At 59.9% G+C, this 24,453-nt stretch overlaps 1 protein-coding gene across 1 annotated transcript in view; it reads left to right on the top strand.

The window, feature by feature from the left end:
• The window catches only part of PPARGC1B (PPARG coactivator 1 beta), a 46,265-nt gene extending 23,987 nt beyond the window's left edge, over positions 1 to 22,278 (top strand). The window contains exons 2-12 of the mRNA XM_054287812.1: positions 8,575 to 8,748; positions 11,407 to 11,616; positions 13,342 to 13,452; positions 14,136 to 15,195; positions 15,669 to 15,705; positions 16,027 to 16,091; positions 16,490 to 17,237; positions 17,697 to 17,772; positions 18,413 to 18,534; positions 18,808 to 18,962; positions 20,514 to 22,278. Coding sequence (XP_054143787.1) covers positions 8,575 to 8,748; positions 11,407 to 11,616; positions 13,342 to 13,452; positions 14,136 to 15,195; positions 15,669 to 15,705; positions 16,027 to 16,091; positions 16,490 to 17,237; positions 17,697 to 17,772; positions 18,413 to 18,534; positions 18,808 to 18,962; positions 20,514 to 20,617 — 2,862 coding nt within the window. The 3' untranslated portion in view covers positions 20,618 to 22,278. The remainder of the gene's footprint in view (positions 1 to 8,574; positions 8,749 to 11,406; positions 11,617 to 13,341; positions 13,453 to 14,135; positions 15,196 to 15,668; positions 15,706 to 16,026; positions 16,092 to 16,489; positions 17,238 to 17,696; positions 17,773 to 18,412; positions 18,535 to 18,807; positions 18,963 to 20,513) is intronic.
• Positions 22,279 to 24,453: the final 2,175 nt, after the last annotated feature.

The raw sequence follows: 24,453 nt of genomic DNA, 5'->3' as shown, positions 1-24,453 counted from the left end.
AGCTCTGGGGCTGCTTTGGGGTCTGTGGGGGCTGTATTGTGGTCTCTGGGGCTGCTTTGGGGCCTCTGGGGCTGCATTGGGGTCTGTGGGGCTGCTTTGGGGTCTCTGGGGTTGCATTGGGGTCTCTGGGGCTGCTTTGGGGTCTCTGGGGCTGCTTTGGGCACTGTGGGGCTGCTTTGGGGTCTCTGGGGCTGCTTTGGGCTCTGTGGGGCTGCTTTGGGGTCTGTGGGGCTACTTTGGGCACTGTGGGGCTGCTTTGGGCACTGTGGGGCTGCTTTGGGGTCTGTGGAGCTGCTTTGGGGTCTGTGGGGCTGCTTTGGGCACTGTGGGGCTGCTTTGGGGTCTGTGGGGCTGCTTTGGGCTCTGTGGAGCTGCTTTGGGCACTGTGGAGCTGCTTTGGGGTCTGTGGGGCTGCTTTGGGCTCTGTGGGGCTGCTTTGGGCTCTGTGGGGCTGCTTTGGGCACTGTGGAGCTGCTTTGGGCACTGTGGGGCTGCTTTGGGGTCTGTGGGGCTGCTTTGGGCTCTGTGGGGCTGCTTTGGGCACTGTGGAGCTGCTTTGGGCACTGTGGGGCTGCTTTGGGGTCTGTGGAGCTGCTTTGGGGTCTGTGGGGCTGCTTTGGGCTCTGTGGGGCTGCTTTGGGCACTGTGGAGCTGCTTTGGGCACTGTGGGGCTGCTTTGGGCACTGTGGGGCTGCTTTGGGGTCTCTGGGGCTGCTTTGGGGTCTCTGGGGCTGCTTTGGGGTCTCTGGGGCTGCTTTGGGGTCTCTGGTGGCTGCAGGAGCTCCCAGGTGGGTGCTGCAGCCCTGGGCTGCTCCTGGAGCTCAGGCAGAGCCCAAGTGGACTCTGTAATGTGGAGCCTGAAGAAATGAGCTGAGTGTGTGTGCACATGCAGCTCTGTAACCTGTGGTACACTTTGCTGTGCCCTTCTTCCTAAAGCAGACACACCTTTGTTTGAAGTATTCCAGCAGAATGTTGTTTATCCAGGGCATTATTACCAGTATCTCAGGCTCCTTTCTTCTGTCCTGTGACTCAAGGACAGTTTAGTGCAATTTCTTCCATCTTTCCTGCATATCAAAGTTATCCTGGCAAGTTCATGTTTATTGTTTGTGGTTAATGTTTAATATTTCCCATTACTGGCATCTCTTGGTTGATCTTAATTACACCTTCCAATGTAAGACAAAAGTCAAGGAGTGAGACTGTGCTCAGCCTGGGGCTCAGAGCCTGGCACTGGGCACCCCCTTTTCCCACCCAGCACCCCTTTTCCCACCCAGCACCCTCTTTTCCCACCCAGCACCCCTTTTTCCCACTCAGCACCCCTTTTCCCACCCAGCACCCCTTTTCCCACCCAGCACCCCCTTTTCCCACCCAGCACCCCTTTTCCCACCCAGCACCCTCTTTTTCCCACTCAGCACATCTCAGGCTGTGTTGGGAGTGCAGCTGCTCCGCGTGTGCCACTGAATCACAGAATTATTTCAGTTGGAAAAGACTTCTGAGGCCACCAGGTCCAACCTTTGGGTTGAAGCTCTGAGTGCAGGCTGTGTTGGCACAGTGTGCCCAGCGTGGGCAGCTGCCACGCGCTGCACCCACAGGCACCAGCAGAACTTGGTTTGGAGTGCCTCAGGAGGAAGAAGGAGCTGCTGTTTGCTCTGCCCAGGTTTTAAATGAGGTTTTGCCTCTTGCTGGCTGGGCTGAATCGTTAAAACGGATTAGCAGAAAGTTAAAAAAGTAATTAAAAATTAACAGGGGGCAGAGGGCAGCGTGCCTGGCAGGACAGAGAGGTGTCCCTGCTCTGTGCAGCCCGGGAGGTTCCTGTGGGCCTCGCCCCAAGCCTGGGCAGGGGGTGAGGGCCCTGTGCTCCCTGTGGGTGCGGGCAGGGTCCCCTCACCTCCAGGGACCTTCATGGGGGCTCTCGGGCTATAAATATGGGGGTGGCAGGGGGTGGCAGGGCCAAGGCACAACCCGACACCGCCTCTCCCTCATTCACAGTGACATTTTGTCAAATGCCACTGGGCAGGGGGGTTGCTTATCTGCTGGCACACACTCTGGTGACCTTCACAGCTCTGGCCAGGTGCCTCCTTGCTGTATTTACACTTATTTATAGCTGTCTCCTCCGTTCCCACCTCTGCCCTCCTCCCTGCTGCTGGAGCCAGGCTGTCCCCACACATCCCTCATCCCTCTGGACAGGCCACACCAGCCAGTGCCACACCAGCCAGTGCCACACCAGCCATCCCAGTGCCACACCAGCCATCCCAGTGCCACACCAGCCAGTGCCACAGCAGCCAGCCCAGTGTCACAGCAGCCATCCCAGTGCCACAGCAGCCCAGTGCCACATCAGTCAGCTCAATGTCACACCAGCCAGTGCCACACCAGCCAGTGCCACAGCAGCCAGTGCCACAGCAGCCATCCCAGTGCCACAGCAGCCAGCCCAGTGTCACACCAGCCAGTGCCACACCAGCCAGTGCCACATCAGCCAGTGTCACAGCAGCCAGCTCAGTGCCACAGCAGCCAGCCCAGTGCCACAGCAGCTCAGTGCCACATCAGCCAGTGTCACAGCAGCCAGCTCAGTGCCACAGCAGCCCAGTGCCACAGCAGCCAGCCAGTGCCACCCCCCTGGTGCCAGCCCGTCCCAGGGGCACCCTGCTGTCTCCCTGCCGGGCTGTAATCCCCGTTTGAAGCAGTCTGTGATTATGGATTTCCCTGACAAGCCCAGACAACTCTGCAAAACCCCTGCCCAAGGATTTTCTTTGCTTTTCCGAGTCCTGGTGAGGGTGAGGAGGGAGAAGCTGCCCTGTGGCCGAGGCAGGGCCGGTGGGAGCAGCTCTGGGTGTTCTCCCTGCTGCTGCTGCTGCTGTGCTGCCAGCCCGACTCTGCTGGCTGCTCTGGGGCAGTGCCTGCAGCACGAGGGGATGGAGATTTATCCCTTAATGCCCTGGGCAGGCCCCTGGCTCTGCAGGGAGGAGCTGAGTCAGTGTTTGCTCCCAGTGAGGAGGGGGCTCTGCTGTCCCTGCTGCTGTCCCTGCTGCTGTCCCTGCTGCTGTCCCTGCTGCTTCCCTCGGCCCCTCCGAGGTGCTGCCCCTTCCCTGCCCTTGTCCCATGGCACGTGGGTGACAGGGCACCCCAGGGCACCCCGGGCACCCCGGGCAGGATGAGGCTGCTGAAGGTGCTGCCCGTGCTCAGCAGCTCTTCAGAGGCTGCCCCTGAGCAGGCTGAGTGAGCACCAGCCCCGTGTGCCACCCCCTGTGCCCACAGCCACGCCGCAGTTCTTGGCCGTGACTTCAAGGGCTTGGACCCAGGGCTTGTGCAGATAAGGGCGATTTCTGGCAGGGCTGGAGTGAGACAGGAGAGCGCCTGCAGGTCTGTGTGTCACGGTCACTGCGCTGTCCCAGCTCCTGAGCAGCTCACAGAGCACACAATGAGCTCAGCCCTTGCCTGCCCTGCTCAGTTGCTGTTCCCTGGCTGCTCCTGCTCTCCTGGGCTGGTGGATGCAGCTGACCCCAGGCAGCCTCTCCAGTCCTGCTGACTGCTGGGTTCTGTTTGGGGAGCCCAGGTTGACACTGAAAAAGAGGAAAACATTTCCTGTCTCCTTAATCCAGTGTTTGAATTAGAGCTGGGCTCGGGGAGGAGTCTCGTGTGTCCTCAGAGATAAAACCTCACGTGCCAGAGTTCACACTGCTCCAAACAGGACTGAAAGGGACATGTCCCACCTGCTGTCCCCAGGGTGGCAGAGCCAGCACTGAGCTGGGACATCCTGGGACGTGGCTCCAGCCCAGGACATGTCCCCAGAGCTTCTGGGGCCACCAGAGACAGTGGCCTGCATTGAGGGGAGGCAGGGAGATGGATCTAACCCTGTGCCAGCTCCTCATGCTGCCACTGCCCTGGCAAGGACAGACTGGGGACATGGCAGAGGGACAGCAGTGGGAGCACATTGCAGCCCCAGAGCAGCCAGGAGCCAGAGGATGCTGACCCAAAGCAGTCAGGAGCCAGAGGATGCTGACCCAGGAGTCAGAGGATGCTGTCCCAGGAGCCAGAGGAGCTCTCCCCCCTGGAGCAGGGGCTGCTCAGGCATGGCACAGCTCTGGTGGCTGCTCTGGCATGGCACAGCTCTCTGGTGGCTGCTCAGGCATGGCACAGCTCTGGTGGCTGCTCTGGCATGGCACAGCTCTCTGGTGGCTGCTCAGGCATGGCACAGCTCTGGTGGCTGCTCAGGCATGGCACAGCTCTCTGGTGGCAGCCTTGCTGCTCACAGCCAGGTGTCTGGGCTGGAGGATGCCTCCCAGGCTCTGAGCATGTCTCCATGGGTGTTTGCTGGCTGCACACCAAGAACCCATGGCTGATCTTCCTACAAAGTCCCGAGTAAAATTAGAACAAAAGTTCACTCCTCTCCCAAGGCAGCAGGAAGTGCAGAGGGTGGGAAAAGGGACAGTGAGAGCAGATGAGGTCCCGTGCCCACGGGCAGTGTCCCCATCGCTGCTGCCACCCCCGAGTTGGGCAGGGGCTGCCCCTTCCCCAGAGGGGCTCAGCCGCGGGCTGGGAGTGCTGGGTTCCCTCTGCAGCCAGGTCCTTGGTGCCTGGGCTGGGAAAGGGACACTGCCCAGCAGAGGGGCCTGGCTGGGGGCTGGGGTGCCCATCCAGGTGACCCCAGCAAGCAAAGGCTGTCCCCATGTCTGCCAAGGAGGAGAGGAGGAGGCTCTACACACACAGAGCTGAGGTTTGGGCATTCCTGACCCGTGGGAGGCAGGAGGATTGGAGCATCCCCAGCGTGGCAGTGACAGTGGCAGTGATAGTGGCAGGGCAGTGACAGTGACAGTGGCAGGGCAGTGACAGTGAAAGTGACAGTGACAGTGGCAGTGGCAGGGCAGTGACAGTGGCAGGGCAGTGACAGTGACAGTGGCAGTGGCAGTGGCAGTGGCAGGGCAGTGACAGTGAAAGTGACAGTGACAGTGACAGTGGCAGTGGCAGTGGCAGTGGCAGGGCAGTGACAGTGACAGTGGCAGTGGCAGGGCAGTGACAGTGGCAGTGGCAGTGACAGTGACAGTGGCAGGGCAGTGACAGTGGCAGTGACAGTGGCAGTGACAGTGACAGTGGCAGTGGCAGGGCAGTGGCAGTGGCAGTGACAGTGACAGTGGCAGGGCAGTGACAGTGGCAGTGACAGTGGCAGGGCAGTGACAGTGACAGTGGCAGTGGCAGGGCAGTGGCAGGGCAGTGACAGTGGCAGTGGCAGGGCAGTGACAGTGACAGTGGGAGTGGCAGGGCAGTGGCAGTGGCAGTGGCAGTGGCAGTGACAGTGACAGTGGCAGTGACAGTGACAGTGGCAGTGGCAGGGCAGTGGCAGTGGCAGGGCAGTGACAGTGACAGTGGGAGTGGCAGGGCAGTGGCAGTGGCAGTGGCAGTGACAGTGACAGTGGCAGTGGCAGTGACAGTGACAGTGGCAGTGGCAGTAGCAGTGGCAGTGGCAGTGGCAGGGCAGTGACAGTGACAGTGGCAGGGCAGTGACAGTGGCAGTGGCAGGGCAGCGACAGTGGCAGTGGCAGTGACAGTAGTAGTGACAGTGGCAGGGCAGTGACAGGGCAGTGACAGTGACAGTGGCAGTGACAGCGGCAGTGACAGTGACAGTGGCAGTGACAGTGGCAGCGGCAGGGCAGTGACAGTGACAGCGACAGTGGCAGTGACAGTGGCAGCGGCAGTGACAGCGACAGTGACAGTGACAGTGGCAGCAGCAGTGACAGTGGCAGTGGCAGTGGCAGTGGCAGGGCAGTGACAGTGACAGTGGCAGTGACAGTGGCAGTGGCAGGACAGTGGCAGGGCAGTGACAGTGGCAGTGGAAATGACAGTGGCAGCGGCAGTGACAGTGGCAGGGCAGTGACAGTGACAGTGACAGTGGCAGTGACAGTGGCAGTGGCAGTGACAGTGGCAGTGACAGTGGCAGGGCAGTGGCAGGGCAGTGGCAGTGGCAGTGGCAGGGCAGTGGCAGCGACAGTGACAGTGGCAGCGACAGTGACAGTGACAGTGGCAGTGACAGTGGCAGTGGCAGTGACAGTGACAGTGGCAGTGACAGTGGCAGCGGCAGGGCAGTGACAGGGCAGTGACAGTGACAGTGGCAGTGACAGCGGCAGTGACAGTGACAGTGGCAGTGACAGTGGCAGCGGCAGGGCAGTGACAGTGACAGCGACAGTGGCAGTGACAGTGGCAGCGGCAGTGACAGTGGCAGGACAGTCCTGCCCCCAGTGCCCAGGGAGGGCAGCTCAGCAGCCTGGCATTGCAGGGGTTTATTTTTCCCCAGCCCCGTTGCCAATGGGGACGTGTCACATCTGTGGAGTTGATCAAAAGACATCCCGAGCACTGGTGTCAGCTGCTCCTTGTGATCTCTGCACCGGGATCTTTTCCCTTGTGGCGTATCAAAAGGAGCAGGAGAATTTGGCTGCTCTGCTATTTTTAATTGCGCGCACACACGCGCACGCAGACACACGTATAGCTGTGGATGTATGGCTTGGCTAAAAATAAAACCCTGTGCCCGTGTTCCCATGGGAAGCTTTGGGGAGAAGGGGGAGACAAAGTTGTCACAAGACTTTTTCTGGAGCAGGCACCAGGGCAGGGACAGGAAGGCAGGGACGAGCCACAGCAGGTAAGGGACACATCAGAAAGGCCAAAGGACACCTGATCCCAGAGCAGAGGGACAGCGCAGGGGGAAGGCAGCATCTGTGTCCCCCGGGGCTGCCACTGGGGACTCCTGACCTGCTGCATACTCTGACACCTGGGAACAGAGGGTTTTGCAGGGCAGGTTAGAAAAGCCTCATCCCTGGGGAGGCAGTGAGGAGTTTGTGCTCCCAGAGCCCTCAGGGGTGCCCGATACTCTTTGTGGCACCACATCTGTGTTATCTACCTGATGCACATCCCTGCAGCAAAGAGGTGAAGGGAGGGTGCTGGGAGAGCATCCCCCAGAGCTTTGTGTGGGGCAGCCCCAGCTGCTCCCTGCATCCACTGCAGCCCCTGCATCCACTGCAGCTCCTGCATCCACTGCAGCCCCTCCCTGCATCCACTGCAGCCCCTGCATCCACTGCAGCCCCTCCCTGCATCCACTGCAGCCCCTGCATCCACTGCAGCTCCAGCATCCACTGCAGCCCCTGCATCCACTGCAGCTCCTGCATCCACTGCAGCCCCTGCATCCACTGCAGCTCCAGCATCCACTGCAGCTCCAGCATCCACTGCAGCCCCTGCATCCACTGCAGCTCCTGCATCCACTGCAGCCCCTCCCTGCATCCACTGCAGCCCCTGCATCCACTGCAGCTCCTGCATCCACTGCAGCTCCTGCATCCACTGCAGCCCCTGGGCATGGCTGGGGCATGAGGCCTGGCACTGCTCACCTTCAGGCCATAAAACCACTCTCCTGCCCTTGCTGTGCCCACCGAGGTGCCCTCCCTGTTTCCCACCTCCCCGGGGATGGGGCAGGCTGGGAAGCAGGTGGGAGATGCAGGAAGGGAGGGAGTGTGTGCAGGGGAGTGTCCTTTGGAGTGTCCTGCATGTGGTGGGGAGCGTGGCAGACAGGCTCCTCAGCCTGGGGGAACACAGCCAGTAATCCCAGATTATCCCAATTTGAAAAACAAAAAACGAGAAGAGAGAGAGAGAAAAGCTGTCTTTTCCCTTCCTGCAGCTGGGTTTGAAATCCCCTTTCCTTCCCACTGAGGGATGGAGCAGAGCCTTCCAGGGTGCTCCAGGAGGAGGGGCCCCCACGCTCCCCCGCAGCCTCTCTCACATGCTCAGATGTTTGCCTGCTCCAAAATCCATTTGCTCTGTAAATAAACTTGCGTCCCTCGCTGCCAGAAGCCTCCCCTTGGGCAGGCAGTGCTGGGAGGAGCCTCTCCAGACCTTTCCCTGTGTTTTACCCTGACACCGAGGCAGAACCAGGCACGGTGCAGGTGCCAGGGCAGGCACTGGGTGCTGGTGCCAGCCCCAGCCCGCTCTGGGGTTTCGTGGCTGGAGCCCAAGTGGGGCAGGTGCCAGCTCCTTTCTGTGGTTAAATGGAGATTTTTAGCTCACATCACCCCGAGTGCTCTCAGACATCCATTCATTTCCAGGCTGTCCTCACCCTGCAGGGAGCAGGGAGCAGCTCTGGTGGCCTGGGTGGTGCTTTGGGATCCTGAGTGCTCCAGGGCCATGTGGTGGGACAGGGTGAGCAGCAGGTGTGGGGCTGGCCCTGTGTGCTGCTGTCCCAGGCCACCACTGGATGTCACTTTTAGGGCACCAAGGGCAGGAACTGCCCCTGCCATGGCTGTGCAGTGGCTGTGCTGTGCCCGGACCATCTGCTCACTGGGAAGGGATGAGGCTCTCCCCGAGCAGCTCCAGCTGTGCCACAGCTGGGACACCAGCAGGGGTGTGGGGGAGCTGTGGGGCTGCTCCAGTGACCAGTGCCAGGCTGAGTGGGTGAAAAGGTGCCCAGCACACCCTGCCAGTGCCTGGAGTTACATGGGAAGAGGGGCTGGGAGCACTGGGGTGGATCACTGGGTGGCAGGGAGGATGCTGCTGTCCTCAGTGCCTGCTCCCCTGGTCTCAGTTGTTTCTCTGCTCTCCTGTGTGCAGTATGAGGTGTCTGGAGAGGAGCACCTCTACTCTGACTTCCCCGAGATCGATCTGTCCCAGCTGGACGCTGGCGACCTGGACTCTGCTGGCTGCTTCAGCGAGCTGCACTGGGACAGGGAGCACTCGGAGACCGACTCCAGCCAGTACAGCACCGACGACTCCGAGCTCTTCCAGGTACCCCATCCATCCCCCCTGGGTGCAGGCAGGGGCACAGGGAGCCCGGGAGCAGGGAGCACAGAGCTCTCCAGGTACCCCAGGATGGAGACAGGAGGAGAGGGAGGCTGGGAGAAGGGAGCACAGAGCTCTCCAGGTACCCCAGGATGGAGACAGGAGGAGAAGAAGGCTGGGAGAAGGGAGCACAGAGCTCTCCAGGTACCCCAGGATGGAGACAGGAGGAGAGGGAGGCTGGGAGAAGGGAGCACAGAGCTCTCCAGGTACCCCAGGATGGAGGCACAGGGAAAGGGAGGCTGGGAGAAGGGAACACACAGGACTATTAATATCTCCTCCCCAGCTGATTAGTGCTCCATTAATTTGTGCACCAGCTCGAAATGGGGCAAGCGGAGTAAGGCTAATGAGGAGGAGGAGGAGGAGGCTGCTGAGGCAGCCCTCCTGTGCTGGATTATTCACTGGAATCGCAGCCGGGGTGCAGCGTGTCCTGCTCCATTCCTGGAATGCCAGGGCGGCAGTGCGGGGGTCTCAGCACTGGAAAGTTCCTTCCCAGGAGCTGGGAGCAGCCCCTTCACCCTGTTCCTTTGGGATCCAGCCCCTTCACCCTGTTCCTTTAGGATCCAGCCCCTTCACCCTGTTCTCCCAGCTCTGGCAGCCCCTCTGTCCCTGGGGTCCCTGTGTTGCTCTCCTTGCTCTGGGTTGGGATGGATCAGTGGCTGTGCCAGCACGGTGCAGAGCTGGGACAGGGGATGCTCTGGGGCAGGGGATGTTCCTGGGGCAGGAGATGCTCCTGGGGCAGGGATGTTCCTGGGGCAGGAGATGCTCCTGGGGCAGGGGATGCTCCTGGGCACAGAGGATGCTCCTGGGGCAGGGGATGCTCTTGGGGCAGGGGATGCTCCTGGGGCAGGGATGTTCCTGGGGCAGGGGATGCTCTTGGGGCAGGGGATGCTCCTGGGCACAGGGGATGCTCCTGGGGCAGGGATGTTCCTGGGGCAGGGGATGCTCTTGGGGCAGGGGATGCTCCTGGGCACAGAGGATGCTCCTGGGCACAGGGGATGCTCCTGGGGCAGGGATGTTCCTGGGGCAGGGGATGCTCTGGGGCAGGGGATGCTCCTGTCACAGGCAGGACTGCTCCATGTCCCTCTGCTCCTGTCCCATCTCCTGGAGCTGTGAGGACAGGGCAGGGCTGTCTGACAGCACAGCTGGGCTGGAAGCAGGGAGATGCAGAGGGGACTGGGCACAGAGCAGGCTGGGCAGCCCCTCACCCTGCCCAAGCTCGTGCCATGCCCTGCACGTGCCTGTCCTTGGGGCTGGGGTCTCTGTGCCCTCCTGACCTTTACCCCCTTGCACAAGGAGGTTGTGACCCCCTGGTACCAGCTAATCACCAACCCTGGGTCACATTTTGGGAGGAGGAAGATTTCTATTTAAACAAGGAGATGAAAAAAAAGGCTCAATATTTTCTAACCTGCCCATGAAATAACAACCCTCTGGCTTTTGTGCTGGGCTGATGCTGTGCTTGAAAATGGTCCAGTCCAGCTGAGGGACCTTCATCACGAGATGCATATTTTCCGTGAACTTCCTGGGGAAAAGATAAACAGAAAAGAAATGCGAAAGCCAGGCCGATGAGGAGCAGTGGAGTATGATGAAATGTATCCCACTGAACTTGTATGCACAGCAATCTCGTGCCAATAACAGGAGGAAAAGAAACTGAGCCAAAAATGGAGCATCCTGCTGCCTTTCCCTGGAGCCTGCTCTAGTAACTGCGAGCAAGGTTAGGGCATGGAACAAAAGATGTTTAATTTTCAAACAAGAGGAGAGAAGCACAGGAGGCTGTGTGCAGGCAGCAGTCCTGCCTCTGAGCCTCACTTTACCCCCGTGCTAATTTTATCCCTGATGGTAGCCTGCCTCTCCCTGAACATGGTTTACATTCAGATTGTGATGGAGGAGGACCAAAAAGAAGGAGCTGCTGGCTCACTCCAGCCATTCCTCAGCTTTGCATCCTCTCCTGGGCTTCAGCGCTGTATTGCCAGACTGGAAGGAGCTCGTGGGGCTGGGTGGGACTGGGAGGGCACTGGGAAGGCTAGAGGTGCATCAGCAAAGCCAAAGCTGGAGCAGTGGGCAGGGAGGAGGCAGGAGCAGCCCTTGGTCCTGCCTGGCCCAGGGTGTGATGGGCCTTGCACTGCAGCTCCCCTGACGCAGTTTTTGGGTGAACAGCATGGTCTGGGGGTGCCGATGGAGATTTGGGAGTGATGTCACAAGCTGTGGCATCAGGCCAGTGGTGCAGCCTGGGCAGAGCTCCCCCTGTGCCCTCCAGGGAGGCTGTGCCCTCTTGTCCACTGGGCAGCCCTGGCTGAGCTCACAGCTCCTGCACTTGCAGAGTCAGGAGGATTTGGGCCAGGAGCCTTTTCCTGACAGATCCTTCATCTGCTGCTGTTTGCCTCATGGTGGGGTGGAGGGGCTGTGGGCAGAGAAGATGCTCTGGTTCGTTCTTTTCCTGCTGGGCTGCAGGGGGACAGACTGACACTGCTATTCCAGGTCTCACACTGGGGTCACTGGGCAGTGTGGGTGCTGGTGTGGCTCTGCTGGTCCCTGTCCCCCATCCAGCATCCCGGGGACCCTGTGCCCAGCCTAACCCCTGCTCTTCTTCTCTGCTGCTCCTTTCAGATAATAGACAGCGAGAACGAAGCGCTGCTGGCAGCCCTGACCGAGACTCTGGATGGTATTCAGGGAGATGACATGGGCCTGGCTGCCTTCAGAACTATGGAAGAGGGGGACACGCTCAGCCCTGCCACCACCTCACCTGCCCCTTCCCCCAAACCCACCGCCCCGGTCACGGGGGGCCCCCCGGCCCCCGAGGGTGATGAGCTGTCTCTAGTAAGAACCCACTTCCTACTGTTTAAGGTGGATTTGGATGAGCCCCAGATAAGCCGGCTGCATGGGTATGATAGGAAGCCAAGGTCTGAATTTTTTCATTCTAGGCTTAAAACTCTCTTTAACCGTCAATACCAAAGCATATACTTGTATTGTATACGTATACATGTTCTGCATCATTGCTGTCACCTCCATCACCATCCTCACGGGAACCAGCTGTGTGTATACAAACCTATCTCTGGGCGGGGTGGGGGCGGGTGCCAGAGGGCTGGGGGCTGCTTTGGCACACCCACACCTGCTTTTAACCCCCCTGCAGGTGTGGGGCTGCCCGGGGCTCTCCCCGGCTCATCCCAGCCCCGTGCCCATGGGCAGTGGTGGCTTTTCCCCCTGGCTCTGCCCTGGGCTGAGCTCCCTGCTGTCACAAGCTGAGTGTCAGCCCCTGCCCTCGGCTGTCAGTGGGAGGGTTTGACCCTCCCTGTGCCTTCCACCGGAGCCCCTCAGGGGCTGTGTGGCCTCCAGTCCCTCAGATTTGGTGGCTGGAGCATCCCCCTTGGTTCCCTGCGATACTGGGGCTCCAGCCCCGCTCCCCTCCCTGCGCCGGGAGCGTTTCCTGCCGTGCCCGGGGGGTTCCTGGCACAGGACCCCCCGCCCGCCGCTCACAGCACCCCCCGAGCCCCCAGCCCGGCCCCGGGGTGTCCCCACGGTCCCAGCCAAGGGGAGCAGTGACATCCAGTGGTGACAGCGTGCATCTCCACCGCGCCCGCCCCGCAGGGGTATATATCACACATGAGCTGTATGTGTATATATAGGATGTATACGTTGCAGGGGCGGGGGGGAACGGGAGCTGGGCGCTTCCACCCGCAGGAGCCTCTCTCCTAAAGCCTCGGGTGCCCCGGCTGGCATTTCCTGGCCGACCCTGACCCGGGCACCCCTTTTCTATCAGCCCCAAGCCCCAGACCTGTCTCTCCTGCAGCCCCCGGTGCCTACGCAGTCGTCTTGCTGTTGAGCTGTCGTCGCCTCCGGTTATAGCGCCACACGGGCACAATCTCAGTTGTTGTTGCTGGGTTTGTTTGGGGTCTGGGTTTTTTTTTCCCTCCCCCTGACCAAAATTGGGGTTGAGTAGAGGGAAAACATGCTGGCCCTGCCATCAGAAGGGATGGCACTGCGGGTGAGCTGGGGAAAGCCCCGCTGCAGCGCCCATGGTGTGACACGGTGCTGGGGGAGATCCTGACAGATCCCACAGGGATTCGCATCTCCAGAGAGCCTTGAGAGCTCCTTAATGAGTCGAGGCCCTATCTGGATGTTTTGGCTAAATGAGCCTCACGCAGGGACTCAGCGAGCTGTCCAAACCCATCACTCACACCAGTGTAAAGCCTCTGTCACCTCAGGGCAGAGCTGATGGAGTGAGAAGTTGGGATGCCACGCAGCTCCTGTGTGTCTGACCCGAGTGGGGCTGTCCCTGGGAAGCAAATTCCCTCCTGCACACTGCCCCAGCCTGCCTGGGATCCCTGGGCTGAATGCTGTGGGGACACCCTGACACAGCCAGGCACCTGCCCCGCAGCCACGTGGGGTGGCAACTGCTGACCCTAACCCTCCCTGCCTGATGTTTTTTTGCCCCATTTTTGGGTGGGATGCTCGGGGATGGATGTGCTCACACATGAGCCAAGGGGTGTTTTCTCCTGCCCTCGCTGCGATGCCGACTCCTTTTCTTGCCCCTTCTCTCTGCAGCTGAAGAAGCTGCTCCTGTCTCCGTCCCCTCCGAGCTGCGAGGCCCAGCGGGACGGGAGCGCCCGGCGCCCGGGGACCCCAAAGTCCCGGCCCCCACGGCCCTGCACGAAGGTACTGCCTGAGCCCCTGCAGCACACACCTCCTGATGGCCCAAAGGATGGTGCTGGGGACTGTGAGCAGCCTCTGGGCTGGGCAGGGTGTTGGGAACAGGCAGGGACTGTCACCCACAGTGCTCCCATCCCTGTCTGATGCAGTCTGGGCTCTGCATAACTTTAGCAGAGCTGTGCTAAGGAGCACCTTGATCTCACTTGCACCCAGGGGGGTTTGGCCTCTCCCAACTTCCCTGATCACCCCTTTTTGAAAGCCCCATTTGTTCTATCCCTGGTCACCCCCTTGCCCCCCTCCCTGCTGACTCTCAGCCCAAGCCAAGGCCTTTGGCCAGGAGTCTCTGCCTGTCGTACTGCAGAGCCCACCCCAACGCTTGAGCTGATCTGAAACCCGGCAGAAGGTGCCATGAGAGATTTTCCTGCTTTGCTAATTGTAATTGTGCAATGCATTAGGCCTGGCCTATTAGATTGTGTGGGAAGAACAGCAGATCCCTCCTGGGGAGCAGGACCATCCCTGCCTGCACGACGAGGGGCAGCACTCGGGGTAGGGGGCTGACCCCAGGAAGGTTGGGGTGCTGGTGAGACACAGCTGGGGGATGTGTGGGTGTGGGGGGCTCTGTCAGCCTCCTCTCAGTGGCTGTGGGGCTCAGGGCTGATTTTCTCCTTTCTTCTCTCTCCTCTCGGAAGGTGGAGGGTCCCCGGGACAGGAGGGCGAGCGTCCCGCAGGCGCAGAGCCGCAGCTGCACGGAGCTGCACCGGCACCTCACCTCCAGCACCTCCTGCTCCCAGACCAAAGCCCCCCAGGCGCCCGAGGAGTGCCCCGGCAGCGGCCACCACCCGTCCCCAGGTGACTGCGCCCAGCACGAGGACGACAGCGACTCCAGCGAGGACTCGCTGAGCTCCGGGGACTCTGCGGCCGCGCTGTCCTCGGCGGAGGAGGGCCCGGGCCCCCGGTTCTCCTGCGAGGGGGAGCTGCGCTCGGTGCTGGAGCTGATCCGCTACATGCACACCTACTGCCTGCCGCCCCGCAAGCTGCCCGCCCGCGACCCCGCCGAGGGCCGGCCCCAGCCCTGCGGCAGCCCCTACAAGAGAGCCAAACCGGACTGTGCCCCCGGGCAGGGCCGGCCGGGCTGCGCCTGGCAGGCGGCTGGCAGCTGCAAGAAGCCCGGGGCGTCCTTCTCCATCCTGAAGGAGCTGCTGGCGCGGGACCTGCTGTGCGATGTGAGCAAGCCGTACCGCCTGGGCAAGCCCGTGTACGCCGCCCTGGCGCGGCCGCCCGGCTCCTGCTCCCCCGTGCCGCCCGACGGGGAGGATGCCGGCGGGACTTGCACGCCCAGAGCCAGAGCAGCAGTGGCAGAGAGGGGCGAGCCCCGGCAGAGCCCCGAGGCGGAGGCGCCGCGGGAGCTGGGGGCCCTCGAGGACGATGCCGGGAGGCAGGAGGGGAAGGCGCCCCGCAAGCAGGACAGCGCTGTGTACGCCGTGCGCCGCTCCAAGAGACTCAACCCCGAGCTCGGGCACTGGCTCTCCTTCCTCGAGGAGCCCCACGCCGAGCCCTCCGTGCCCCTGGGCTGCAGGGAGGCCGCGCCGTGCCCGCTGCTGGAGGGGTTCTCTGCCGAGGAGCCGGCGGCCGAAGTGGAGGTGGGGGGCACGGCCCCGTCGGCAGAGCCCCAGCCCCTCTGCCTGGGCTCCCTGGGGGATGGAGAGGTGGCCGCGGAGAGCCGCCGCTGTGCCCTCCTGGAGCAGACAGGTGAGGGGCCTGGCCGCTGTCTCTCTGCTCGGTGTGCCCGTGCTGCCCGTGCCATCCCTGCCGTGGGCCAGTGATGCTGCCCGGGTGCTGGGCACTCAGCTGGCAGGAGAGCTGTGAGCAGCCCCCCGTGCTGCCTGGCTGTGGGGTCCCATGCATGGCGAGCTGGGGGTCTGTTCTCTTTTGGGGTGCTTTTTCAATCCATGGGCATCTTCTGCCTCAGTTTCTCCACGGTTAAAATGAGGTGGAGGAGTTGGTGTGACCATAACCCAGCAAGGACCAGGTTGCCCCATCCCTCCAGGCTTTTCCCTGGGTTTGGGCTCTGGGGTTCAGCAGCAGTGGTGCCCCAAAACCCCAGCAAGTTGCAAGTGCAGGAGTGGCTCAGCCCTGCCAGTCCCTCTCAGGTGGGCAAAGCCCTCAGTGGGCACTGCAGGGGTACAGCCCCACTGGTAACCTGCTTCTCTCCTGCCTTTCAGAAACACCCAGGTGTCTCACGCTGTCCTTGGCACAAACGTAAGTGCAGGTGGGGCTGGATGAACCGTTCTGGGGCTGGGAACTGCCTGGGGTTGTGTGGCTGGGCAGGGCCCCTGCAGGCAGCGCAGGGAGCTGTGTTTGCAGAGCACAGGGTGCGAGGAGCTGGGAGAGTCCCATGCCCAGGGCAGGGCATTTTGTGTGTGCCCTGGAGCTGCTCACCCCACTGCCCTTGTGGGGTTGCTCTGTCAGGCACCAGCCAAAGTGGGAGGGTTCGCTTGTGGGAAGGCTTTTCTCAGCTTGCTTTTGGGTTTTGGGACTGTGTTCACCTAAACACTTTCCTGGTTTTCTGCTCTTCTCCAGTGACCCAACCTTTGGGAAGAGAAACTTTGAGCCAATGCTGACTGTGGAGCTGTGTGGGACAGCAGGTAGGACATGCTTTGAATTCTTTAGTTTTGTAAAAATGTACTCTAGGAGAGAGCTCATTCACCCTAAATTCAGACTGGAGCCATCATTCCAGCCTACCCAGCCAAGGGGGCACCTTCATCCCCTTCACAGTGCAGACACAGGAGCCTGCTGTGCCCTGCCGCATCCGAGCACCAGGAGCAGCTCAGGGGAATGCCTTTGGGGTGGGAGGAGATGTTCAGGGGGGCCCTGCATGAGCCAGGAGGGAAGGGAGAGTCCTCTGCTCCCCGCTGGGATCAGGGCATCCTTCCTGTTCCCCCAGGGGCCACTGGATGAGGCTGTGGGGGCAGCCAGGACTGGGGTGGGGCAGGGCAGGCCAGGGAGGGCAGAGCTGACTCCTGCCCTTTGTTTGGGGCTCCAGGTCTCACACCGCCCACCACTCCGCCATACAAACCCGCCGAGGAGGACCTGTACAAGCCAGACATCCCCCAGGAGGCCGGGAAGGAGGAGGGGACGGCCCCCAGCCCCGGGGACGCGGCAGCCTCGCGGAAAGCGCCCAGGAAGCACCCGGAGAGGACGGAGCTGTTCGCCCACCTGAGCCGGGCGCGGGCGCTGCCCGAGCAGCAGGGCGTGCTCAAGCGGCCCTTCTCCCGCTCCTTCGGGGACCACGACTACTGCCAGGTGCTGAAACCCGAGCCTGCCCTGCAGAGGAAGGTGCTCAAGTCGTGGGAGCCCCCGAGCCAGCTGGAGACGGAGCACAAGAGGAGGGTCCCAGCCGCCCACTACCAGGGGCTGGAGCTCGGCAAGGACACGGGCGCCGAGATGCTCTGGAAGGACGGCGTCAAGCAGCTGAGAGACCAGGAGATCAGAGCCAGCTTAACAAAGCACTTTGGCTTTCTGGACAGTGCCCTCGACGACGAGGACATGGTCTTCTGCAAGACCCCCGAGTACGACACCGTCTTTGAGGACAGCTGCAGCGAGAGCGGCTCCCCCGTGGAGGAGGATGAGGAGGAAGAGGAGGAGGAGGAGGAGGAGCACGGCGACACCGAGCTGTGCCTGAGGAGAAGCGCCCTTTCCAGGGGCAGTTTGCATTACTGCTCCCGGAGCAGGTCCAGCTCGGGCTCCTCGTGCTGCCGGTCGCGGTCACCTGCCAGCAGACGCACCTTCAGGTACGGGCACACGGGGACATTGGCACTGGTTGTGTCCCCTGAGTTTTCAGTGTGGTGCAGGGCGCCCCCAGTGCTCTCTGCTCCGCTGGCACAAGTAGTAAAGATGCTAATTAATGAAAGAAAAACGATGAAAATAATTGGTACTGCATCAGCCACTGCTGCAAGTGTCAGCCATGGCCTGAGGAAGCAGTGGAGGACTGAAGCAGCCAGGGGGTTCCATGGGTGGCAGGGCATGGGCAGGACCCAGGCCTGGGAAGGGGCAGGTGCTGGCTGCCCTGGCATTTATGAGAAAAAACTTTGCACTGTCCTTTTCAATGGGTCCAGATCCCAGTCTCTCCTTGACTCCCAGTGTCCCCAAGTGCCCACCCAGTCCTGTGGGTGTCTCAGCTTCTCACTGATGTTTGAAGCTTTCCCAGCAGCTCCCCCAGCCCCGGGCTGAGCTCCTGTCCCTCCCTGCAGGTGTGAGAACGGCGAGCAGTGTCAGGGCAGCAGCGGGCAGCGGGGCCAGCTGAAGAAGAGACGGGAAAAGGCCATCGTAAGTGAGGGGGGACCCCACGGGGACACAGCAAGGCCAGCCCTCGGCTCATCTCCTGCTCCCAAAAGCAGCAGCGGAGCCCATTAGCCCTGGCTTCAGCATCCCTTGGTGCGAGGCCAGTGTTAGACAAGGACAGGGGCTGGTGGGGGGAGGAAAACCCAACGTGCAGCAGGAGCCGCCAGCGATTGGCAACACACGGAGTCCTTGGCACAGGGATGCCCAGAGCCTCCTACGCTGGTGCCTCAGTGCACTTGGCACTGGCAGTTTGTGGGGTGAACTGGGGAATCCCTGATGGCACAGATATGGCCCCACTGCATTCTCGTGCGCCTCTTCTTCACCTCACTTCTTCCCGCAATGCAATTGGATTTTGCCCCTGGCAATTCTTGGGACTATATCCCACATTTGCCGGGAGAAGTTGCAAGAATGAAGGAGAATATAAAAGAAAAAAGGGGGCAGTGGCTGCTCCAGCCTGGTTATGGCTGTCCTGGGGGTGACACTGTGACCTGGCTCCACATCCTGGAGATGTCAGGCTGTGTCCATGGCAGTGTGTCCCAGTGCTGGCTGCAGGGGCTCCTCCACAGCCCATCAGCAGCACAGAGGTGCAGGGTCCAAGCCTGAAAGCTTTTGGTTGCTTTGGCAGGGAGAAGGCCGGGTGGTGTACATCAGAAACCTCTCCAGCAGCATGAGCTCCAGCGAGCTGAAGAAACGCTTCGAGGTGTTTGGTGAAATCGTGGAGTGTCAGGTCCTGACCAGGACTAACAGGTGGGTGGGCAGTGAGCTGTGGCTCAGGGCTCCAGCAGCTACAGACAGCTCCTCTCCTCAAACCCCACAGCACTGCCAGGCGGTGCCACATCAATCCCCTGGGTCAGCCGAGCCCTCGGTCTCGGTGCTTTTGTCAAGGAGATTCAGTGTGCCCAGAGCTCCAAGGGCATCTGTGGGATGCAGGAGTGGAAGAATGATGGGCCAGGGGTGCAGTGCTGCATCACAAGGGCTGTGGGGCTCATCACATCCTGAATTCTCTCTCTGGTTGCTCAGGGGGGAGAAGTACGGCTTCATCACGTACCGCTACTCCGAGCACGCCGCCTTATCGCTGAAGAACGGCCCCTCGCTGAGGAAGAGGAACGAGCCCTCCTTCCAGCTCAGCTCTGGTGGCCTGGGGCGCTTCTTCTGGACCAGATACGCTGACCTGGGTGAGGAAGCAGCAGCTGCTTTGTCTCTTTTATCAGCACAGAGCTGTTAGAGCACAGTGCTGAGCCCTGGTCACGCAGGGATCCCCAAAGCCTGCAGAGCCTGCAGGAGAAGCCCACTGCCTTTCCTATGGCTCATGGGACAGGTGGATTGGGGAACTGGGGAGAAGGAAAGAAACTGGTGTGAGGCCTCAGGGTGTGCTGGCTGCAGAATGTAGCATCACAGCCCGGGGTGCTGAGTCTCAGCTGAGCGCAGCCCATCCTGTGTTTGCTGAGTTTCTGCACAGTGCTGGAGGCTTTCCAGCAGAAAACTCCCTTCCCAGGCATTAGAGAAGGCAGTCAGCAACATTTCATTAGCCCAAGAGGTGATGTGGGTGGTTTGCTGCTCTGCAGGACAGATTCACCAGGCTGCACATGCACTCTGGAGCCAAAGTGACAGCACTGAAATGTGCTGTGCTCGCATTAATCCTTTCAGTGCTTCAGCAAGGTCTCAGTGACTGTGTCACCAGGGCTGCAGCCTGAGCTGAGGGCCAGGAGCCAAACCCTGTGCTAGTCGTGCAAGAGAAATGTGTCCCGGGCTTTGCCCAGCCCTCCTTGCTTCAGGTGTTTCACCAACACTGCATGTTTATTTCTGTACCCTCTGCAGAGGCTGAAGGGTTCTGGATATCACTTGATGAGTGAAAGACTGAAGTCCAGAAAATAAAGCCCCAAGTCTTGACTTACCTCCAGATGCCCCATCTGATTCAAGTACTCCCTGATTTTTTTATCACCTTGCAGTATCTGCTCTGCTTAGAGCAGCCATCCCTTGACTTTGATCGTGGGCACAAATGTCCAGTGTTCACCTAAATAAACCCCAGAGCCTCCCATTTTGGACACAGAGAAATTAGGAACCAGATAGCACCCTGTGAGGAAGATGGTGACCGTGCAGTGCTGTGGGGAGGGGGGCCAGAGCTGTCCCCCTGCCTAAGAGAAGCCCCCTGAGTGCTCCTCACCTGACTTCTGCAGAGCCATCAGTCACCCCCTTCCTGCACAGCCCAGCTCATCCCTAAAATCCTGCTCATCCTGCTACAGGGTGAGAAGGGGAGCCCCCAGGCAGAGGTGAAATGCAACCACACCATTCAAAAATACACACCCAGAATGTTAAGCTGCTGTGAAATTCGGCAGCCTTAGTTCTGCTGTGTGCTGAATTTTCCCTGGGCTTTCCTGGGGCACTCTGTGTTCAGCTTCTGGCACAGGGCTGGCAGTGGAGCAGGCAGGCTCTGCCACCAGCGCAGCTCCCATGGGATGACCCTGTGTCAGCCCCTCCAGATTCAGCTGCACCCAGAAGATTTTTTCACCCTGGCAGTGAATGCCAGTGGTGCGTGCCCTGCCCAGCTGGGCCTGGCTGCACCCCCTCTCTTCTCACTGTCACCATCACCGCTGTGCCCAGCCTGGCTGTGCAGTGGCAGGGCAGTGAGCAGCGCCTTGCTGTGCCTCAGTTTCCCTCCCCACGAGGCAGACAGGACGCTGATCCCCCTCCCTGACCCGGCTGTCCTCTGTCCCTGCCATCCCCAGATTGCGGCACGGACGAGTCGTCCCCAGCTCCGGTGAAAAGCAAGTACGAGACCATGGATTTCGACAGCTTGCTGCAGGAGGCCCAGCTCAGCCTGCATCGGTAACAGCCTTAACCTTGGAGGAATACCTCAATACCTCAGTCAAGGCACTTCCAATATGTTTACGTTTTCAAAGAAATTATTCAGTCTATGGCAAGCGAGAGAGCGAGAGAGAGAGCGAGAGCACGCCCGCGAGAGAGAGACTGCTGTCCCCTGATCGATGTTTACATTGAACAAAGCTGCTTCTGTCTGTGAGTCCCCATGGTGTTGATGTCTCACTGCCACACGTTAGTCCCCCCTCTGCTTCTGACTGGTTGTTTTAGGGTGAGCCTAGGAGCCCCCCGGCCCCTCTTCCCCCTCCCAGCCCTCCCCATGCTCCCGCCGTGGAGTTGCAGCTGTGTTCACCATAACATTTTTTTGTCCGTAGTGTGTGATGATGAAATTGTTCATTGTGAATAGAATCAGGATTATAAACTAATTTTTAATAGAAGAAGAGAAGAAAAAAAAAAAAGTATATACTTAAAAAAATGTATTTATGGCTCAGATGTACTGTAATTCAGATTTATTGTACCGCTTCCTTGATTTTTAACTATGCACTGTAATGAGGCACTTGCCACTCAGCAAATGGGGGGTCAGAGCAGTCACAGAGCTGACATTCCCCTGCCTCCCCTGCTGGCAAACCGGGGTGCTCGGTGCTTGCCCGGGGTCACCCACTTTGCTGTCAAAGCCATTCTTCGTGCTGGCGTGGCCCGAGCCCCCAGCATCACCCCCATGCTGAGCTGGGTGCTGGTGGGTGATGGATGCAGCTTTGCAGGCTGCAGAGGCCGGGAGAGGGATGCCGTGCCTGCAGCCAGCACTGCTCCGGCCTCCGCTGCCTTTGGAGCCAGGAGAGAGGGGCTGGGGGCTGCAGCCAGCTGGGCACATGGGTCCTGCTGGCACAGCCTGGGGCATGGATGTCTCCGGGCCATGTGGAGGAGCTGGCTCCTCTCCAGCTCCTTGGATGGCTGTGAGACTGGCCAGGCCCTGTGGCTTGATCCGCACTCGCTTCCACACCCTGCAAAGCAAGCGGGGCGAGAAGACCTGTGTGTGCTTCCCACTGGGCAGCCAGCCCCAAACCCAGCCCAAAGCCCAGCCCAAAGTAAGGCCAGCCCCAAGTGCAGAGAGGTGGGGCGGGCACAGCACCCACACTGAGCACCCACACTGACACCCCCACCCCCTGCCCCGTAGCTGATAAGCCATACACGTCCCAGCACCCACCCGCACCCCGGATCCGTCCAGCGCCCCGGGGCACGGCTCTGCCTCTGGCCAAGGGCACTCGGCGCTGGATTGAAGTGTAGAATGAACTTGTGGACTTGCCCTCCACGTGTGGGTGTGGTGGGAAGGGGACGCAGCCCCCACCAGCCGGAGCAAAGCCCACCACCAGCCGGCCAGAGGCGCTGTTTTCCCAAGGCAGCGGGAACCTTGCCGCTCCTCAAGCCATCACCACCTTCTCCTTTTATTTTTGAGCCCCAGAGACCACTAGGGATTCAGCCATCCTCTGTAGATAGAATATTATAGCCTTAACTCTGCCAATAGATAGATTAGAGTCTCCTGGGGTCTCCCCTCCCCACGACCTGGGGGTTTCCCCCCTGGTTCCCTGGGCATGTTCCGTCCTGCAGGGAGAGCGACCAAAGCCTGGGAAGTGGCACAGGATGCGAGGCCGGGAGCCGGAGCCGTGCCAGGGTGGGCCCTGGAGCGCAGCTGGGCTCTGGCAGAGCAGGAATGCCGGCAGCGCCGACACCAGCACAGTTCCCTGGCTGTTCCCTCGGGAGAGCCGTGGTTCTGACAACACCAGCCCGGCAGCGCCAGGGCCCGGGGCCACCGCGGGGTCCCCACGCTGCCACCGGTGACCATCGCTGCCAGGGAACAGCCCTCGTGCCATTCCAGCCTCAGCAGTGAAATCTGGCGCCTCTCCCACCCCCAAATCCCCCGTTCTCATCCCACCTTAGCGACCACGAGCAGCTCTGGCCGAGACTGAGCATCTGCTATTGGCAATTGCCTCATTGTAGCTTTGCCTTTTTCTGTCCTAGTATTTCCTCACGATGATGATGTTTACATGTGATTGCTATAGAGCTTATGTAGAATGTATATAGCGACACATTTAGGGTGGGTAGTACTGTCCTGTGCTGTGCTGATGTTTTTCAGAAAACGATCAACCCAAAAGAAAAAAAACCAACAAAAAAAAAAAAAAGAAAAAAAGAAAGAAAGAAAAAAAGAAAAGCAAATAAGTGGAATTCTTCCATCTCCCACTCAGCTGGGGGCACCCGTGGCTGGGCCCCGCTGGGGATGCATCAAGGGTGGTGGAGGGGAAGGGTTAGTGCAGAGCTGGGGGGGCTCCAGCCCACGCCAGGGGATCGCTCAGTCACTTCCCAAGCACTGGTTTTGGCAGCCCCAGCCCCAGCATTTCCCAGTGTTTTCCTGTGGCTGGGTGCCCTGGGTCAGCCCCAGCCCAGCTGCTGGGTCCTGAGGCTGGTGCTGGGGAAGGGAAGGGCTGTCCTGCACAGAGCTCATCAGTACTGCAGCCCTAGGGTAGGAAGAGATGCAATAAGTGGTCTTTGTGGTGCCTGAAGCCTATAAGTGGGGTTGGGTTTTCTTTTTTTTTTTTTTTTTTTTTTTTTTTTTGGGTTTTTACTTTTTTTCATTCACTTGGGATGGTTTGTTTTCCTTCCTCCCCAAAAAAATCTTTCCTTTCCAGACTTATGCACTATGCTTAGAGCCCCTTGGGCTGTGTGCTGCCTGCCCTGGGGCTTCCCCCACCTCTTAGGACGGGGTGAAAAATAAATTTCCACTTGATTTTTTTTTTTTAATTTTGTGGGGTTTTTTGTTGTTTTTTTTTTTTTTTTTTACTCTAAAGGTGTCTTTAGCTCACAGTGCTCGAGTCTGCAGAAGGTGGGTCGGGCACAGGGGCAGGTGAGAGCTCCCTCCTGAGCTGCCTAAGGTTCGGATGCTGACAGGGAAATGGGGCAGGAGCAAAGCAATGCCCAGGCACTGCTGCCAGGGAAGCCAGAGGTGCCCAGAGCTTTGCAGGAGCTGCCAGGGACTGGGGATCCCCCCTTTCCCAAGGATTGCCTTCCCATCCCACCCAGCCTGTGGGACCCTCACACCCCAGCCCCCTGCGAGGGCTGGGGATGGGCAGGAGAAACTGGGAGCGAAAGGGTTTATTCTGGTAGGCAATAAATCAGGAGGAGATTTATTTTTTTAAAGCTGTGTGAGTATAGAACGCCCCCCGGCCGTTTCCTGCAGGTGCTGTGGGCAAATGCTGAATGTGTGAAGAGTTTCTGATAAAATGCCCCTTTGCTTGTTTTGCACAGGTTTGCCCCAGAAAAACTCGTTGTTCAGGGGGGGCAGCAGGTTTCTGGCTGGAATCCAGCGTGTCCCTGAGGCTCCGCAGGGAGGAGCAAACGTTTCTGAGTGTGTGGGCTGAATGCAGAGGACAATCCCAGGTTTTAGGTTGGATGCTGCCCCAAAGCAAAGGTTTCTCTCATTTCCTCAGCACATCTTTCAGGAAGCAGCAGCTCAGTCACCTTGTTGCAGTCCTGGGTCTGGTCTCAGCTCTGCGCCGTGCAAATCAGTTTTGCAATTGCAGATCAACACGGTTTTCTCCCTTTTTTGGGGATTCTTTTTTCTTTCTGGAGGTCTGCTGAGTCCTGAGGTACTGGTGTTGGAGCTGAACTCAACACCTGTTCTGTTCTAAGTCCATCCCTGACAATCTCAAGCAATACAGAGCCAAATGCAGCCTTGGGGTTTCATTTTGGGGTTTCATTCCTCTTCCCTCGCCCTCCCTGGGGCCAGGGGCAGCAGCAGGAGCTGGGGAGGGAATGTGTGAGTGCATGTGAGAAAGAGAGAACCGTTCAATTGATGCA

The sequence above is a fragment of the Melozone crissalis genome, unplaced genomic scaffold (genome assembly GCF_028551555.1).
Source record: "Melozone crissalis strain CALT ecotype California unplaced genomic scaffold, PUWL_Pcris_2 ptg000061l_1, whole genome shotgun sequence".
Classification (NCBI taxonomy): domain Eukaryota; kingdom Metazoa; phylum Chordata; class Aves; order Passeriformes; family Passerellidae; genus Melozone; species Melozone crissalis.
The sequence above is the reverse complement of the archived record's forward strand: the minus strand, read 5'-3'. Positions and strand labels throughout refer to the sequence as shown.